The 19,935-nt window shown below is 42.4% G+C and overlaps 2 protein-coding genes across 5 annotated transcripts in view; one reads left to right on the top strand and one right to left on the bottom strand.

Annotated features, from left to right (window-relative positions):
- Positions 1 to 36: 36 nt before the first annotated feature.
- LOC126400715 (RNA polymerase II elongation factor ELL-like) lies at positions 37 to 12,545 on the bottom strand. Its single transcript, XM_050061626.1, has 12 exons — positions 12,268 to 12,545; positions 8,837 to 8,881; positions 8,616 to 8,737; positions 7,725 to 7,885; positions 6,447 to 6,745; positions 6,147 to 6,271; positions 3,766 to 4,249; positions 3,593 to 3,680; positions 3,444 to 3,504; positions 3,098 to 3,269; positions 1,209 to 1,253; positions 37 to 1,119 (listed from the first exon to the last, which is right to left on the bottom strand). Exons 1-12 carry the CDS (start codon positions 12,400 to 12,402, stop codon positions 1,015 to 1,017), a joined length of 1,842 nt encoding a protein of 613 aa, XP_049917583.1. The 5' UTR covers positions 12,403 to 12,545; the 3' UTR covers positions 37 to 1,014.
- A 697-nt stretch (positions 12,546 to 13,242) lies between these two features.
- Positions 13,243 to 19,935, top strand: part of LOC126400720 (ankyrin repeat domain-containing protein 34B) — a 12,801-nt gene continuing 6,108 nt past the window's right edge. Inside the window, exons 1-4 of one of the 4 annotated variants that reach the window (XM_050061632.1) lie at positions 13,243 to 13,369; positions 16,055 to 16,237; positions 18,579 to 18,794; positions 19,290 to 19,472. In XM_050061632.1, the coding sequence (XP_049917589.1) occupies positions 16,235 to 16,237; positions 18,579 to 18,794; positions 19,290 to 19,472 (402 nt within the window). In that variant the 5' untranslated portion in view covers positions 13,243 to 13,369; positions 16,055 to 16,234. Of the gene's footprint in view, positions 13,370 to 15,808; positions 16,238 to 18,578; positions 18,806 to 19,289; positions 19,473 to 19,935 lie in introns of those variants that run through there. The other 3 variants (XM_050061631.1, XM_050061633.1, XM_050061635.1) reach the window with 3 other exon arrangements.

Genomic DNA, 19,935 nt, shown 5'->3' with positions numbered 1-19,935 from the left:
ACAAACATTATAAATAAGGAAAAAGATCAAACAAAATGAATACAAATGAATTTATTTGAAACTCTGACAAAACGCCTGATTTATTCCGCATGCATTCTGTAAAGTACACAGCATGCAACAAAGTCTTTGTTTCTCAGCTCTTCACCGTCTCAGCGAACAGTAACAACGACTCCGTAACTTTCTGAACTCTGATAATTATAAACAGTTACTCATACTGTAAAGTCCCTGATTACAACTTCATATAGTGCTATCAATGGTTCATACTGTCTTCAACACCCAGGAAAGCCACATGAGGGAGAACACCAGTGGAATACTATGAGCCCAGAACTGGAAACCATTTCAGGCACTGGCAATACTTTGAGGAATCATCACGGAGCAGATCGGGCCTGATCCGAGCAGAACTGACACAACAACACTGATACAGTCTCAATTCACCGAACCCAACAAACAGATATCTTCTCAGGATGTGCACATCTGCCTCCCAGCTGCCATACGAGCCGTCTGGGTATGTACAGCGTGCGGTTATCATGCTTCCGGCTCAAACGTTAATGCTGACTTGGCGAACAGAACACATAAGCAAATACCCAAACAAAGCTGAAGTGTGTGATGGAGGATGGAAATCTACAAATGTTTTCTTAGCACCGCATCTCCACGTGTGTGCATCTGTATTTTTAAAGAGTTTAGTTTAAACTTCTTTGTAAAAGTAATGTTTCTCCTTGTGTCCTTGGCAGTATCGTGTCACTGTACTGGTCCAACTTTTTTTTTTTTTTTTTCAAAGATGATGTCGCATCTTCTAAGAAAAGATCTCATATTATAGGTCTGCTTTTCCCAGCATACCACGGCCTCTCTTCACAAATGACTCCCGCCCTCAGTGACATTTCCAGCAGGTCCTGTGAGACCACGTTTAGCCATGAAGACCATAGACTTCCAGCTCGATGGCATTCAGCTCAGCAGCGTGAACCTCCCCAGCCTCAGGGGGATTATTGTGCTCGTCTAAGATCGTTGGTCTCACAATCAGAGCTGTTGTTGGTCGTACTCTGATATGAGCATCTTGATGTGGGCCAGTTTGTTGTGCAGATATTCACAGCGCATCTTGTCCTGATTGTAGTTGGGGTTGGACTACAGGGACAAATAAAAGACTTGGTTATTTAGAAGCAAAGACAGGAGTGGAGTTGCCCCATGAAGCAATCTTGAGAAAAGAAATTTACCTTTTTAATTTTGCGATACTCTTGAACAATTTGATTATGAAGCGTCTAAAGGAGAGAAACAAGAATTCATTAATACGCACAGATAAATAAATAACCTCCATTGTGTTTGTTTGTTAAAGTTTGCTGAATGACTTCTGCTTAAAAAAATGTTTTGCAAGGAAGGAAATGTGTTAAGGTCACGTTTTCAGATTAAATGGCAAAAATGTTTTCTTCATTTCTTTCGTGTTCTTTCAAAAAAGGTATTAAACTGTGACACCAAAACTGTTTTATCGTGCTGTGGAGTTTGTGTATGGATTCACCTCTACACAGTATGTTAATAACAGTGATTATTTTGCAGACATGTGACTTTATTTGCTACCTCTGGTGCAACTACAGAGCCTATAACAGAAATGTGTGGATTTACAAATTCGCATTTTTATAAAAGGAAGACTGAAACACGAAGGGAATGAGTGTTATTCTGAACTTAGATTTCATGCAGAGTATCTCTTTGGAAGAAGAATCTATGACTTGAGGTGCAGGTCCATAATTTATAGTTTTGAGGGTTATCATTCTGCATCTTCCCAGTAGTGTTTGAACATTGTGTGAACATTCAAATCTTGGTTGAAATATGTATGTTTTAGCATCATAATGCTTTTTTTTCCCAAGCCGTTCTTATAGAGTATTTACACGTGACCTGACGTAGGTTTCCGCATGATGACGTTGCTACTAAACCCCCTAGCCCGCATAATGTGCCTCTTTGTAACTGAGCCAAGCCTCCTTTGAGAAATGTGTGTTATCAATCTTCCACATTAGCTGTATTCGCCCAGTTCTGACCAAAGATTTGCGATAAGACATGTTGAAACAGTGGATTTCACTACAAGTCGATTGGCTGTAGAAACAGGCGACACGCCTTACATTCTAAAACCAGCTGCCAGCGATTTGCTAGCCGGGTTGCAGGTGACACCATCAGCCGGCTTGAGGCTTGATGGCCAGTTTACACCGCCGCAACTTTTCTCTACGACGTTCTCAAATGGTTTTGTCATCTTGCGAATCATTGGTCCAAACTGCGCTTAACCCCTTTAGCCATACAGTAGGTTAGCAATGTACTGCTGTGGAATCTTGTGAGTCAAAGTGGACGTTTGTGCCAAAATTGAAGGAATTCCCTCAACACCTTTTTGAGATATTGTGTTTAACGAGAATGAGAAAAACATGAGGCCACAGTGACCTTGACCTTTGACCACCAAAAGCTAATGAGATTATCGTTGAATCCAAGTTGATGTTAGTGCCAAATCTGAAAGAATTCCCGAAAGGCCTTCTTGAGATATCGCATTTATGAGAATAAGACAAATGCAAGGTCACAGTGAGCCTGACCGTTGACCACGAAAATCTAATATGCTCATCATTAAGTGGATGTTTGTGCCAAATTTGAAGAAATTTCCTCAAGGTGTTCTTGCGATATCAGCCTTGGCTATCACCGGCCAGAGGCATAATTAAAACCACAAACAAACAAATTGAGGCAGCAGTATTCCAGCAACTCCCGTGTTCTGCCAGGTAAAATGACTGTTTTTGTCAAAAGGAGCCTGGTGGCTTTGAAGAGAGTGATATAACAGCTTCAGTTCTCCATTGGAAAGAGCTGTCTGACGGCAGGGTAAAGCAGTGAAAATTTTAGACTGACTATGGATAGGTCTACCTCATCCAACCCCACTTCAAAAACATTCAAACTAACCCTTTCAGTTAGTATAATTATTAGCTCCCACCACTCTTACCTACCTCACTTCTGTTTACTAAGAGCAGAGAGGGGGGTTTCCATTTGGAGTACCCAGAAAAGAATGCAGATGGACCCCCCTTCACGTAATTTGACAGTAGTCACAAAGTTAAATGTTGGATGTCTTCGTGGTTTTTTATTTTACCTTGTATTTATGTGATTCATGGTGTAGCCTTTTGCGCTGCGTGTCCAGCTCCATGAACTGCCGCGTGACTCCGTCAATACGAGCGTGTAAATCTCTGTACTCGCTGTACTCAGTGTTAAAGTCCTGCTTGTAGCACTGCCTCTGCTCATGGCTGCGGATCGCTGTGTACTTCCTGTGCAGAGAACATACAGGGACACTGTGATCAGATCAGTAAACCTACATCTACAGAACACAAAGAAAACATTTGTGGTTTTGAGATCAAGGTCAGAGAAACACATACACAACCCTGATAACCAAATCTGTGATGTCAGATATTGTACTGTGAACCAATAACAGGTTTACTTACGTTAGATAGTCTGGTGCATCTTTGTCAGCTTTAAGCACACCAGAGTCAAACAAACTTGACTCTGAAGAAAAAAGAAACGGCATTAAACTATTTGAAAATACTGAAAAATCAAAACGTAAAGTCACCAGTCAACAGCTGACAGCACTCACCTATGCCGTCCTTAGAGACTTTATTGTTCGTATCCTCTGAACTGTGGTCTTTTCTCCTCTCTTTCCTGTCTCTCCACCTGTCCTTCTCCTTGAACAAGAAACACAAAACCCAGTTACCAATGCATCACGTAAAATGGGAAAACCATAAACTAAAGAACAAGCATTTCTCTTACATGATCTTTGTGTTTGTGTTTGCTCTTTTTCCTTTTGTTTGTGTGTCTTTTCAGATCAGGCACTATCAGCGGTGACGGAGGGCGATCAGAGTTGGGTTGAGGGGGGTCTGTCGTGACCGTGGGCTCCTGAGCGCAGGGAGTTGGTTCTAGCCTCTCGGCCACTTCTGCCTCCCGCTCGCAGACCGCTGACAAGGAGTCAAAAAGCTTTCCAGGATCAAGCGAGTTCTTTTGCTCGCCGTCCCCCGCCGCTTCTGTGACATCTTTAAGGGCCGCTTGTTCCGACGGCCTCGCTCTTGACGTGTCGCTGGCTGTTTTCCTTGATAAGTGCGATATCCTGGGCTTCTTACTCGCCAAAGGGTCGGTGTATTCCTCTGGGAGGGAAGGTTTTGGACGGTGCGCTGGGGAGGAGTTGGGGGTGTCTCGTAGTGGACTGACCTGGGCCTCTGGGACGGTGAGGAGGTTCTGCTGTGGCTGAAACAGCCTCCTGCACAGAAATAAAAAGGAGACACATAAAATATTAAACTCTACATTGTATTTTAGCATATACAGTATAGTATTCACAGTTTTTGAGCTGCTGTCAAAACACAAGCAAATATTTTTTTTGTTCACGGGGAAAAAGAGATCTGTGTGGGTACATGAGACCCTAAAAGAGGGTGGATCATGGGGAGAACCACCAGTTGGTCCAGGAGCTTCTCCTCCATGATGGCCATTTTGAGGCATATTTTAGGATGACTCGAGGGTACACTGACAACCTGCTGTCTATCATCCGAGAGAGAGAAAAAACCCACTGACTGTTATGAGTTTGTGATTTATACGACACTAACATTAACCCTGAGCATGTGTAGTTAATCTAACTCCCCTTGATTCTTTCGGCACTTGCAATAGATCTGAATGTAACAGCCTCTGTCGTGGTGATTTGTCTTGTATACTGTTAATGGGTTTTCAGCCATTCTCTTACAGTGTTTCATGGTAGGAAAGTGTTTGTTAATGTTAGCTTCCGGGCAAAACTTGATCAGTGTTAAATGCAGAACACACAAGGGCAACAAGGCAAAATCTGGAGCGCAGAGTTTTTTTCAGCTGAGATGCTTTGGTTGCGCCTGGTTGCTATGATACAGAATGGCTGCGGGAGCAAATATGTCAGCACAAGGTAGAGTATCTACTTGCTCTGGAAATGGGGAAAGCTGAAGCACATAGGGAGAGAGGACATACCCGCTGGACTATGCGGATTCTGTATTAATTTCTCCTCCACTACTGTTCTTGAGCAATATGACAGCTGGTCTTTGTGGTATTTGTCCCGGCCCTCCACTGTAGTTAGACAGCTTGTAAAAGTGACAGGGATGAGTGGCTGCAGCATTTTACCCAAAGTTGAATATTTTCAACTCTCAGGGACCAGAAAAAAAAAAAAAAAGTAAACGTGCAGTGCTCATGGGCAGAATAGACACTCAACGCCTCCTCACTCTGCTGGCATTTGTAACATAGTGCAGATAAATATGTATCTGCCTGTCACAGCCTGAGGGACCAACAATTAATATGTATTCATCTGTTTAAAAAAAAGCAGTGTACTATGTATATTATATTGTATAATATTCAAAAATGGAGCAGCAGTATAACATAGAACTTATATACGACAACTGTGTATTGAATATGTATATGTATGAATGTATGTAACATGTAAAATATGAATTACTTTTATTTCTACTTGTATTTATTTATTTCTTAAGTTATTTATTTATTTATTTAGGCAATAACACATCTTTGTTCATGCCAATAAAGCTAAAAAAAAAAAAAAAAAACTACATAGTGATTGTGGTGGTTGCTTTCCATCCCCTGCAGCTGGCTTTTCTTATGTATTGCAATATTGCGGTTATCACAACAGCCCTCCCTTTATAGTGTCCAGTATGTCAGATTTCTCCTCAGTCCAGTTCACTGCCCAGTGCTGAGACAGACTCATGCACGCAACTCAGCTGGAAAAGATCAGCTTCAGTGACACGGTGCGCAAAAGACACTTTGAAATTCAATTTGAGCATCCACCGTGTCCGGACTGAAAGCATCTGTATATCAAATTAGAATTGCATTATAACTCATCTCCAAATTTCGTTAGATCCAATTTGAAGACGAAAAAAAAAATCACATTTCATGTGTTGTTTTTTTAAGCTGTCCAGACTTTCTAAAAATCAATCTGGACACAATCTGGATACACCAAATAACTTGATAAGAGCTGGCAGTCTGAACGCAGACTTAGCTCCTGATTCTAGTTTCTGAAGGCTCCATATTTCCTGCAGCTAGTTGGTATCTGACTGAACTATATATCCTTTCCTTCTAGCTGAATGCTAGACATTTTCATGATATGAAGCAGGTGGCAAGTATCTCTTTTGCGTTACCTGACGAGGATTCGTTTCAGAAGCTGCTGGTCTCCCACAGTGTAGCCTGGCCAGTCCTTCTGTAGGTCCTTATACAGACCGTCTTTTAGAACATATGTGTTGTCTCTGCTATTGAGCTGGCCGACCTTCACACAAATACACACACAAAAAAAGCAGGTGAGAAAGACTTACATCAGTGCTCAGAGTACAAATCTGTTTTCAGGGTGACATGTTGTTATCTAACTCACAAAAATGGATGTTTAGTGTCGTAAATAAAAAAGATTTACTGTGTTAATGTGACTAAAGAGGAGAATAAATTACCTCCATCAGCACAGAGTTCAGCATGTCCTTCTCTCCTGCTGTCAGTCCGTCTTTCTGCAGCCTCAGGATGAGCTCCGGCCTCTTGTACGGCCTCAGAGCCAGCAGGTGTGTTACCCTCTCCCTGAGCGGCCTCTCCTGCACGTCACCCACGCTCCTCCTGTGTGAAGCACAGGCGCCCTTCTTTGGCTTGGACACGCCAACCCCCTTCTTAACTTTACTCAGGAGAGACTGGGACGAGTGTCGGGGCTTGGTCAGGCTGGCCAGCGCAGGGGCCGGGGCTCGCACCGTCACCTTCTTGCCTGTAGGGAGCACGAAATCTCACATCAAAAGCAGCACTTGCCTTATAAAGTAAAACTATGCTCAAGCTTGGCTTTGGTTTTCATCATCAAAAGGTGAGTTACCTTGTGATGTCGTTTTTGTTTTTAGAAAGTCACTAGGCTGAACATAAATCCCGGCTATAAATGTGTGAACCCACTCCTTAAGAAGAGTGCTTTTTCAGGCCAGCTCTGGCGAGATCAGACACAAGAGGAAATGGATTTAGTGGATCACCATATTTGTCCTGTGGCTGGATTGTGGATGAAAAGAGACGAGACCTCATTTCACCTCTTCACAAACCCACAGTCGGGTTACAGGGATTCACATTCAAGTCTCAGTGAGCACAAGCTGCCATCTAATTTAGGAAATAACCACACAGTTGCACAAGCCTGTCGTGAGCGAGGAAGTGCTTTTGTACAGGCTTCCTCGGAACTGACAAAATCATCAAAACTGGTGTGTGTCGTGTGTGTGTGTGTGCGTGTACTGTATGTGCGTAAGTGTGCGTTCACCGAAACAAGATGACGGCGGCAAAAATATCTGTTTAGAGGGAAGTGGTTTGGTGGTTAGGAGAAGAAAGACAGCGGTGACAACAAAAAAAGGCTAAATCACTGTTTTCATCGTGTGTATTTTGGTGCTCGTGTCGCACAGAACAGTCTTTGTGTGTTTGTTGAGACTAAAATTATTACACACACTTACAATATCTACCGTGCTGTGTGTGTGCGTATGTCGAAGAAAACAGACAAAAAGGACAAAAACCTGCAGAAGAAAATAAGATTAACTGTTACCATGTCACTGGTTACCACACGTGTTGCCATGGCAACCGATGCAATATGGCTGACTGTGTACAGATTTGTCTCCAGGCCAGTATTCTTCCTTAGCTGGAGTCATGTGTTGTATAACCGAGCAGGCTGTAGATCGCACATGTGAGTGTTTTTTTTTTCTTTCTTTCTGTGTGTTTCTTACCCTGGAAGCGTCCGCCGTGTTTGATGACGATGGCCCCTCGGCTGCGCGTCTCCTCCTCAGCCTGCGCCATGCTCTGACGAGCCTTATCGTACGAGTCATCTGTAGCGTTGACTGTCATCTTTTTCTGAATCACCCCGAGACATGACAGCTCCTCGGCAGCACTGGGAGGAGGGATGAGAAGCAGCTGAAGACAGCGATCTGACAGAGCATTCAGGATTCCTTCTATATGTTATCTCTTTCAGATGAGTGTGTGTTTGCTTTGCTGATGTTTTAGTGTTCAATTAGATGTTTGCTTAAATCAGCCGCGTGACTTTGCTGCCAAACACAAAACACCAATCTGTAGTTTAACATTATGTTTACCATGTGTCATTTTGGCAAACAGCTCCGCAGCTTGTTTTCGTATCTGTGTCTGGACTCAAGCAGCAGATTTGATGAATAATTCCTCAACTTTTTCACAACTCTTGGCATTTATCAGAATCACTTCTCTCGCGCGCTCTCACTATTTCCAGGCTTCGTGGAGCCGTGCAGTCAGGACACCCTGGGTTCTCACTGGCATTTAAAGCAACTGACGGAGAGACGTTAACAGCAGGGTGACTTTCACACAGCAGCAGGGGGGCAGAGACATTTTAAAATATTGAAACTTGCTCAGAAGCTCGGTTAACTCTAAACATAGAGAGTAAACATATAATCACTTTGCTGCAAACACGCTCACAGCGCTCATGAGTTGGTTTTGGATACAACACATAATCCACAGGCACCATAAAATGTGTGATCTCCTCTGTTTTTATAGCGTCATCAATTTACTGTTTGCTTTCCGATTTAGTTTTGCACCTTATATTCAAAACTTGTGAACTAATTGTGTGTTTTATGAGATAATTTGTTGTGTTTTACCCCGTGCTGAGCTGCTGGATGCAGTCAAAACTCCCATGCGGATTATCCCGAGCGACGTTAGTCACGCCGAAGGTGAATATCCTCAACTCATCTCTGTTCTCTGAGCACGGGATGGTGATTCTCTGTGATACAAATGAGAGAAACAATTAAACATCTTTCATGCCTGAGATGATATCAATAAACTGGTGTATGTCAACAGGTCAACAAACAGTTCCTCTTACCCCTTTGTTGCCATTAAAAGAGATGGTGGGATGGGAGGACCGACCCTGAAGAAAAAGACAAATCATTTAGTTCAAGTGTGTCTTGGAGTCACCAGTAAGCACACACACACACATGTACGATCTGATAACACATCAGCTAAGACGGCATGTAAAACGTACATGACAGAGGGTGTTTTGTGGTCTGAGCTGCTTGTACAAGCGCTACATCCTCCTTGGTTGTGGTTTCATCACTGCAATTACTCAAACCGTTTCCTTTATTGTCTGTTAGCTGTTGCTCTCAATGACTGTGCAAAGTGTTTAGGATGAAGGTGGGTCCCAACCTTTTTTGTTTGTATGCACATTTACTGGTTAATGTGACAGCCTGCAGTGCATCAAGTCCACTTTTTCCTCTCCCAGTTAACAACATGTTATCAGCTCAGTATGGCTGCAACTAATGTTTATTTTTAATGTCTATTAATCTGTCAATTATTTTCTCAAGGTATCAATAAGTTGTTCGGCCTATAAAATGTCAGAAAATTGTGAAAAATGTCAACCAAAGCCAAGGATAGTCAGTTTACTATCATACAGGAGTAAAGAAACCTGAAAATATTCAGATTTATGAAGCTGGAATCAGAATATTTTGACTTTTTACAACTAAAAATGTACTCCAATCGAGGAATGGAATATAAACTTAGTTGGCTATTGATTGAATAGTTAACAACTAATCAATTAATCGATTAATGCAACTCTACAGCTGAATTTAATACCAAGTTATCCATTTCCCCAAATTTTAATCTGTATACCTCACTGCATTGTAGTGTTGTCACAGGATACCTAAAAAAATATCCATATTCAGTGCCATTTTAGATACCACAGGGAAAATTGCAATTTTAAATTTCAAATTTTGGTTTAAAGATAAATATAACAAGGCTATAATATGTCGACAACTTCTTTTCTTGGTTACTAGCAGAGAGGAGCCAAATGACTGTAGTAAATATTAGAGAGAAAGCGCGGATGATACTGGTGTATCGATACTGCAGAAAATTAGTTTTGAAATAGTTTCAAATATATGAAAATTTCTGTCTTCACAAAAGCCAAAATGTGTTCTCCTCTATGTTGCTCCCAGGTCGCGGAGGGGACGGGGTGGAGTCACATGACTACACATGCAGTAGTACATTTCTAATGGGACAGTACATAAAAGACGTACACAGTAGGGAAAGTATTAACAGAAAACTAGTTGTATAAAGCGTTCTGTGGCTGCAGAGGAAGCTGCATGAAATCTGATAATTTGCCTCAAGTGAAGTCACTTGAGTCGGTGTCGGTCTGGGCTGTAGACGATAAATCTGAAAATGAAAAAAATTTGGGTGTGTGGAGTCAGAAAGAAGTGAGCTCTCTGTAGCCACACTTCTCATCTCTGCTAAAGGCTAGCGGCTCAAGGCTACATTAGCTGCTATTAGCATAACGCACCTGAATCTCCGATCGGGTTGCATTGTGGGTAATGTTGCACCAAGTTTTGTCAAGGGGAAAAAAAGAATGTGTGGAGAAAAACATACGTTATCTCTGATTCTGCCACAACGAATTGTGATTGTTTTTCTAAAACTGTTCATCGTGACGACTGCAGTGAGGGGGGGTGGGGAGGCTGGAGCTTGCTGCGAGGCGACAGTGCTAACCACTGCACCACCGTGACGCCTGCTCTTTACATGTAAATTACTTAAAGGTACACTATGAAATACTTAAAGGTACACTATGCAGGAACTGTTGGTTACTGTTTGTATCAGTATCGCTGGTGAAAGTGAAAGTCAACCCCAGTTTTGTCTGCGTGGCGTTTCACCTCCCTATATTTGTGGTTTTTCTGCCTTGAGTCCACGATTGTTGTAGCTTTCTCTTGGATGCATACTGCTTACAGTCTGGCACCCGGTCACTACCTTTTTATGAAGTTGCAACCTCATCTGCACACTGTGCCGAGGAACATCTGGACCCAAACATAGCAAAATAAGAAGAAAATACAGGATAAAACACCGCCACACACTTCTGGTGGGTCATAAGCGACGACTGAGGGAGATAACTTCTGTATGAGTCTATACTCTGAAAGAAAATCCTGCATAGTGTACCTTTAAGATCAGCCTCACACCAATTTGCAAACCTACTTGAGTGCTTCTACTCCCTAAACACAGATTTGTTGATACAGGTTTTAACCTAATCATAGTTTCTGTTTTTCCAAATTAGACAAGCACTTCACAGTGATACATGTACCTCTGCTGCATCCTGAGAATTGTGCATGTTGTGCCCATTAAATAAATTCAATTTGGTTTTAATAAGTGCACCGGCGAAGGTCATTAAGACCTGCTGCTCAAATGCAGCAGCAGCCTGTCACTTGAGAACATGAAGTGAGTGAAATAACAGCGAAATAACAGCCTGTCGTGTCTCACAGGGCCGAATTAGCCTGTAGGAAACGGCAGAAACGACAGTCACCAAAGTGACACGTTTGCAGCATGGACGGAAACTATGTGATGACTAGAATCAAATTGACCTTTTCATGGAGAGGATTTGTAAGTCCACCTGTTGATGAGTGCAGAGAGCGAGGTGGCTGCCAGTGCTCACATTGGCCCGGCTGCATGCAGAGGTGTTTTTTTTTTTGCTGTCTCTGTGATCAGGCCAAGAGGGGTATAAATAGGCACACTTACAGCTAAATAAAGAAAGTAGATATATGCATGGGCACAGTATTGTGAGGTGTTTTCCCCTCCTTCCTGTCTATCTCATCATAACAGGGTTACATGATGAATACTGGAGGTATGACAGGAGCAGTGGGTTTTCACCTTTCAGCAGAAAACAGGTGGCTGTAGTTTCTTCACTGAGGAGTTTCCAATCCGTGTTGCTAGGAATTACTGAATAGAGGAAGTGTACGTGACTCTTCTCTGCTCTGACTTCCTGCAGTGTCTGATTCATTTGTATGAACTGGGTCAAATGACTTTAAATCTGTTCATCTGTCCTCCTAAAGCTACAAAAAACCGGCTGCAACTCTGGTCATGTTTACAAAAAAAAAGCTCCAGTCCAAAATACCCTCCTACTACTACTAGCCTCCTTCCCCCCTACAGCCTGTTTCCTTTCTTCTCTCCTCGGCTGATTAACATTCATAATACTTGCCAGCAGCTTGTAACGACTTGGCCAGCAGCTTGTTACAGGCATCACCACACAGGGAAGCGTTTCCGCATTGTATTATGCAACATGTATTCCCATTTCATAGCTTAAGAAGGAGGCTTGTAGGAGACAACAGCCGGGGAAGGTAGTGGTGAAGTTCGGCTGAAATGTTAATCACAAACCCGCCTTCCTCGCCTTTTCTCCCCACTTGGTTTATAAGTAAGGGTCCCTTTGGCGAAGTGGTACAACAATATCACCCCTAGCTGTGCGTTAAAGGTAATTATTCGAGGATAAATAGCTAACAAATAACCTACCTTGCCGTTTTGAAAGGAGCCAATGGCTCTTGCCGCGCTGTCAGTTAGTTTAACATGAAAAACAGAGACGTTGCCGCCGCGGTTCAGTTTCCCGCTGGACAGTCCGTAACACTGGCTCTCCTTCAGCTCCGACATCCCGCCGGAAGTTCCCCCCTGCCGGGTTTATTCCGGACAAACAAACAAATCCCACATAAACAAACAAAACATTGGCGACAGGGTCCACAGAGGAAGCCTCAACGGTTCCGTGTGGCTGCTCCTCCGCCGCGCGCTATTCTGGAGTAGATCGCGTTACGTCATGACGGCTGAGCAGATCTTATTGGCCCAGAGACATAAATAAACCATTACGTAGGGCTTACGTAACCACTTCACTTTCTCTGCCTCCCCTCTCTCTATGCTAATTTTTCTTTCTCTCACATGAAGGGAATTTCTGCAGTTCTGCGGTTCTGCTCATTCATCTTTTCTTTAGGTTTCTATGAAATGTGTGTGTGTGTGTGTGTGTGTGTGTGTGTGTGTGTGTCTGTGTGTATACTGCTCAAAAAAATTAAGAGAATATCGATGAACAAATTATTCAACTTGAAAATCTTTACTGATGTACATTGTATAATTTGTTGAGATCAAAAATCATCAATCTCCAGACTCTTTCACGCCTGTCACATGTGCTCAGTGTGAACCTGCTCTCATCTGTGAAGACAACAGGAGGCAAAGGGTGGACCTGCCAATTCTGGTGTTGTCTGGTGGATGCCAATAGAGCTGCACGGTGCTGGGCTGTGAGCACAGGTCCCACTAGAGGATGTTGGGCCCTCATGCCACCCTCATGGAGTCTGTTTCTGACAGTGTGGTCAGAAACATGCACAACAGTAGCCTGCTGTAGGTCATTGTGTAGGGCTCTGGCAGTGCTCCTTCTGTTCCTCCTCACACAAAGGAGCAGATACCGGTCCTGCTGCTGGGTTGATGCCCTTCTACGACCCTGTCCAGCTCTCCTTGATCTCCTCCATGCTCTTGAGACTGTGCAAGGAAACACAGCAAACTTTCTTGTGATGGCACGTATGGATGTGTCATCCTGGAGGAGCTGGACTACCTGTGCAACCTGACTGGGCTGCAGGTACCTATACATGTATATATTTTGAATTGGGATTTGAAAACCAACATTAGTAACGTATGAGTCTGGCCTCTCTGGTCAGGTGTAGCTCACCTCAACACATAAATTTAACTCTCTATTACTCATGAAGTCTGCCTGATGTTAGGTGTTGTCACTGTTCACAGGGTGTCTCCAGGTATCAGACACTTGAATTAAGAGATTTTCAAGATATTTTTTATCCAAATTTAAGACAGATTTTTGGACAAATCATCTTTTTGTTATTCAAACATTGCAGGTAAGAATAATTAGGAGTAGTATGTAAGTGGCCTTGTGCAGAGGTAGGTTTTATTCGGGAATATCATTATTAAAATGGGTTAGGTTAATCTACATTTTGCCAACAGGTAAGTGCAAGTATAAAGTAAAAAGACTGTATTAGGTTCAGTGGTAGATGGAGCCTATCCCAGCTGACATTGGGCTGATTAAATTCAGGGTTCAACATTAACTTTTTTTCACTTGCCCAGTCAAGAAGGTTGGCCAAATATCTACTTGCTTCTATGTAAATTGTTTTATTTTTCATTGTTTTAAGACTAAATTATATTTTTATGTTTAATCTTTACTGCAAAGCCTTGACCTCTAACTTGCAACAAACTGCGCAATACATATAGCTTCGCACACATCCTTTAACACCACCCACCTAAACCTGTTTCCAGGATAAGTGAAATGTTTGCTTGCGCTTCAGGTCATAAACATTGTCTTTACCTGTTTACTCGCAAGTGCCTGATCAGTACTAAAAAAACATGTTTAATTCTTTTTGTACCATTTGTCTGATCGGGTAAGTGTGTTGCTAGATTTCCTGGATCAACGTGGCATTTTACACACCCAGGGCAGTCAGGCAATTCTTATAATTGAATCCTGACATTAGATAAAATGTTTGTGGCAATTAAGACCTCACAAACGTAAGACTTTTCAAGGGCCTGCAGACACCCTGTGTCCAGGATATTGCAACAGAATTTGGCTTGAGAGGCTCAGTTTTCAGTTGAAAAAGCTTTTCAATGTGTGACCTTTGGGTTGAATATGGTTGGAATGTCAGTACAATTAACTAACGAGCCTGGTCTCACTCCGAAGTCGTCGAAATACAGCACTTGGGCAGTGACTTGCAGCATCAGAAACCAACAAAAAAAGGTGTCCTTTAACTTCAATATGATATGCAACCAGTTGTGGTGAAAGCATCAGGGGGAAAGCAGCAGGACGAAGATAAAAGTTAAGGCGGCAAAAGTCCTACTGGAGCAGTCAGGAGGGGTGGTAGATGGGTCCAACACACACGGACTTTCACCCAAGAGAGTTGTGTTCGTGTCCCATAAGATTGTAAAGCCAAACCCTGTTCTTTTTTCCTAAACCCAACCACATGTGTTTGTTGTTGAAGAAAATTTGCAACGTAGTGCATTTATTTTGGAAGAGACTGTATGTAAACGTTAAATTTCCTGTAAAAACAGAAGTGTGTTTCGAAAGATGACAATGCATGTAACAGGCAGAACTTGACACAGTGTCCCAGAATGTCAACAACCAACCTTTGACGTCATGTGTGGATGATGAAAGTCCATGACCAAGCGTCAATATGTGACGAGGTCGCAGTGAGAATGTGTTGACCTAACAGAGGTGGAAAGAGGACTAGAAAGTGATATTCAAGAAGACAGAGCACTGCTCCACTGTTACACTGACATAAAACTCAACCTTTATGATCATTTACAATGTAGTTAGAGTTTAAGTTAGCTCTTTTCTATGCAGGAATACTTTCAATTTGGAGAATTACAAGTGAGATGCTATATGTTGCAAATGCCTCTGACGGTCTCTTCTCCAATGAGAGTGGACACAGATGTCAATAAAGCTAAGTTCAGCACATCAGTGAACACAAACTCAACTCGAAGCAAAATGACTGTCTATAGAAAATACTTCCAAAAGCACAAGTACACTAACAAGCTGCCGAATTGCAGCACACTAAAGGGGGGCATTGTTATTGTTTCATGCCATTCATGACATGTTTGCATGTTAAGGACGCAGAGAAAATTAGATTAATGTGCTTCCCTGTTGCTTATGCACGCTGTTAATTTTGTTAGCTCCAGCTAATTGCTGTTTGACTTAATTGCACATCTGGTATTTGAGTGTTGCTGAAGTGTTTTGCTGGTGTCAGACGAGCTCGGAGCGAGTGTCTCTCCCACTCTGCCATTTTGAAATCATTCATGTCTGATTTATTTATTTAACAGAACAGTTCAGCACTTTGCAGAGAACAAAAGACATAAAAGGTGAAAAATACAAAAGACAGAACAAGAGCATCACAATCACAACTGTGTTTTTTAGATACAAATGACCTGCTGTGTGTGTGTGCATTTGAAATCCAGTGTGTGTGTGTGTGTGTGTGTGTGTGTGTCATGTGCCTCTCTCTGCCAGTGTTTGAACACACACGGTGGTCACAAGGCAGATGAGGACCGTTCAAAGCTGACTCATATCAAAGGGCCTCTGGGTCTTTGTAGCACAGTGTCGGCAACAGGTTGACATTTTGGGCTCAAAACTGTTTATAACTTTGAACGCTCGCTGTGGGACCGAACCTCCCCTACAGCCCAGCAGGTACAGAGGGGGACAGATCAGGACAGAGGGACACAGAGACAGAGGGAGAGGATGAAAGTTAATATCCTCTCACTTTATGTTCTGCAGTTTGCTGCAGGCCAGCGACATGAGGACGCTTCATCCAAGAGCTGAGGCGTACCTTTAAAAGGATGACATGAAATAATGGCATCATCTGGATGAACTCAGGATGACTGGATGAATGTCTTTGTGTTTGTAGAGGAGGAAGAAGTAAATAAGCATTGAAGAGGGAGCATCAAGGTGAGTTTAATGGTGAGTGTGTGGACTGTGGATGTGCATGCATCTATTGATTAGAGTATCCCTGTGGATTTGTCATGTTTAATACTTCTTTTGAAATAATTGAATCTAGACTGACTCACAATAAATGATATCTTTGTCACGTTTAGCTTGTTTTGTGATGTAATTAACACTTTATTAAAAGTTTGCACAAGAAAACAGACAGATGAGGAAGTGTATCTCACTCTAAAAAAAATAATCAATGGGGTAATTGGTAAGTTTTTTAACATAAAAAACAAGTCTGTTTCATTAACATGTTTTAGTCAGTTGACAACTTGTTTTAAAAAGTTGGTCAAAATCAAAACCTTTTTTAGTAGGATGGAATTAATATAAATAAGTTAGAATACCTTAAAGGTGCTATATATAAGAAATCTAAAGCAAATAGTCGTAAAATCCTCCTAATATGTCACAGAGACTAAGGAATAATGTTCATATAACATACTGATCTCACCGACAACAATAGTACAGCCAGAATATTCGCATTTAAAAAACATTTTTGCGGTCGGCAAATCATGTTTATGTTTTGAATTTGTGTTTTGGCCTGTTGCGCCACCCACCGCCGTCTACCAGTCACGCAGTCAGTAGAGTCTCACCATCAGTTACAGTTACAACTGAGCCACAGCAGCACGGCAAGCAGCATTAGCAGTGTCCCGGTACATAGCATGAGCATAGACTGTATAAGAGCATTAGCAGCCGGCTTCTCCTCAGCTGTATCCCGGCAGCAGCGTTAGCAGCAGAGAAGCTGGACATGCTCGAATGGTCCGCTGGAAAACCGAAGATCAAGGACGCAGCGACACGGCCCTGCCATGGCAGCCGCCCGTGGGCAAACAAATCAGTCTCCAGCGTGCCGCTGTCCAGCAACCTCGAATCTGTAGGGGAGGGGGGGCAGACACGACTCGCGGCAGTATTTTGAATTTGAGTGCAGTAACCGTTTTGGCCACATTCTTACATACAGCGCCTTTAAATAAAATAATTTGACCGCTTAATATCACCACACTTGAAAAAATGATGTTGATTCAACCTAATTAAGCTTTGTAAGTTTAAAGCAAATCATGTTGGTTGTACTAAAATAACTGGGTTTTACAGGTTATAAAATACTAATAGGATTTACTTAAAAGGCCAGAGTTAGAATAACTTAAAAAGATACATGCAAATTGTTGCCTCTTTTGTTGTTGTTGTTGTTGTTATTGAACCTGTTGATTATTTATTTTTCATTTGCTTCTTCTGAGCTAAACTAGTTTTCCAAATTTAAGTTAATACAATTGTACAAGTAATCCTCAGTAACACTGAACAAAATCCTTGTAAGCAACTGCAGGGTTAGCAATTTAGCTTGCTAACTAACTTGGCTATGCTAACGAGTAAACTTGCCAATAGACTACAATATTAGCAAATTAGCTTGCTAACAAGTTTGGCTATACTAACAAGTTAGCTTGCCAATATACGAGAATATTAGCAAGTTAGCTTGCTAACTAGTTTGGCTATGTTAACGTTAACAAGTAAGCTTGCCAATAGACAAGAATATTAGCATGTTAGCCTGCTAACTAGGTTGGCTATGCTAATGGGTAAACTTGTCAAACGGCTAAAATATTGTTCACGAACAAAGAATAAGGATGATAGCATTTTTGAGTCACAAATTGCAATTAACACATTTTCCCTTCTTTTTTCCATGTTGATCCTGCATAGATTTGGTTAGGTTTATCCAGGTCCATTATCATCACACTGATTCTGGATAATTTGATTATGTTGACATCAACACAGCAGTGATGGTCCTGGATCAACATCAGCGATTTCATTCAGGATCAACATCCAGGGTCAACATGGCGATGATGTCCCTGGATCAAACTAAGTATGCAGGATAAAGATAATAATGATGGTCCTGGATCAACATGAGCACTGAAATCTTGCAAAAATAGTTTTACTAGACTATGAAAAAGGAGGGGAAATGTGTCCTTCACAGGTCTTTGTAACTGTAAAATGATGTTATCCTTTCTCTTAATGTTAATGAACAGTATTTTAGCCTCTTGCCAGGCTTACTTGTTAGCATAGCCAACGTGGTTAGCAAGCTAAATCTCTAACCCTGCAGTAGCTTATGGTTTTAGTTCAGTGTTACTGAGGGTTTTGTTTAATTGTGCTAACTTCAATTTGGAAAACTAGCTTAGCTGTGAGGGAGCACAAAGGACTTTTTTCAGATTATTTTCAGACAGACAGCAGGTCAAATATGTCTGGTGCAGGCAGTGGAGGTGTTTTGCTCTTGAATATTGTAACAAAGTGAATCTTTGTCTTTGAAGATATAGTCTGACCTTGTTTTACCCTCCAGGCCATGGGGGACCCGCTGTCAGACTGCAGCCCCCTCATCAGCGCAGCCGTCTCCTGTAAGCTTCGCCTGGTCCGCCTGCTGGTGGAAGGTGGGGCTCAGATCAACGGGCGCAACCCGAGGGGAGAGACGCCTCTCCTGGCTGCCTGTAAGGCCTTGAGAGGGGAGCCTGCTGGGCCTGAGACGGTGAAACTTCTCACCTACCTGCTCCAGAACAAGGTCAGTCTGCAGTGAGTAATATTTCTCATTTCAACTCAGAATACATGTGCTTAAATCCACAGCGCGCAAGTTTTCACAGAAGTTCAGCAGAATATTGATTTAGATGTATTTCTAATGCATAATAAATGTGTACCCACAGTAAGAGAGGTATACGGTTCTTTTAATGCATAGTAAACAGGTTCCTGATGTTTTCAGCTCTGCTTGTGTCCTCCATCCACCATCCAGAGTGTTTTTGGAGCTGTGGAACACAACACAGTGTACTCTGAGGCAAGATAATTATTGATTACAAGAGGATTGTGCATCACAGTGTCTCAAAAAGTTCTCACCTGTGAGCCAAAACACAAAAGCAATTATGCCAGATCAGATCTCACAGAGACGTGAGACTGAAGTGTGATCATAAGCACACTATGAGTAGGCTAACTTTAATGAAGGTTAGTGTTTGATTTCCAGATGAGTTTCAGTCTTCTGTCAGCTGTCCTCCTCTGTACTAATCAGGCAGATCCAAACGCACAGGACCGGGCTGGACGCACTGCTCTGATGTACGCCTGTATGGAGCGAGCAGGAGCTCAGGTGGCGTCCACTCTACTGAATGGAGGAGCCGACCCCAGCATGGAGGACTACTCCGGAGCCTCAGCACTGGTGTACGCCATCAATGCACAGCACCAGCCGACGCTGAAGGTCAGTATATGTGATGGAGACTGGAGGGGATGGAGAAAAAGAAAGACTGTGCTGAAGGGACTGGGGTAAAGCATCTAAATAAAAATGTTTACTAGGTATAAGTGCAAAGATGTGAAGAATGGGGAGGAAAGGTGATTTAAGTGACCAGGTGGGCTGGTCTGTCAGAAACTGCTGATCTACTGGAATTTTCACACACAACCATCTCTAGGGTTTACAGAGGATGGTCCCAAAAAGAGAAAATATTCAGTGATCAGCAGTTCTCTCTTGTTGATGCCAGAGGTCAGAGGTGAATGGCCAGACTGGTTCAAGATGACAGAAAGGCAACAGTAACTCAAATAACCACTGGTTACAACCAAGGTCTGCAGAAGACCATCTCTGAACCAACAACATGTCCAACCTTGAAGCAGATGGGCTACAGCAGCAGAAGACCACACCAGGTGCCACTCCTGTCAGCTAACAACAG

Source organism: Epinephelus moara, chromosome 14, assembly GCF_006386435.1.
Source record: "Epinephelus moara isolate mb chromosome 14, YSFRI_EMoa_1.0, whole genome shotgun sequence".
In the NCBI taxonomy this organism is placed as follows: domain Eukaryota; kingdom Metazoa; phylum Chordata; class Actinopteri; order Perciformes; family Serranidae; genus Epinephelus; species Epinephelus moara.
The sequence above is the reverse complement of the archived record's forward strand: the minus strand, read 5'-3'. Positions and strand labels throughout refer to the sequence as shown.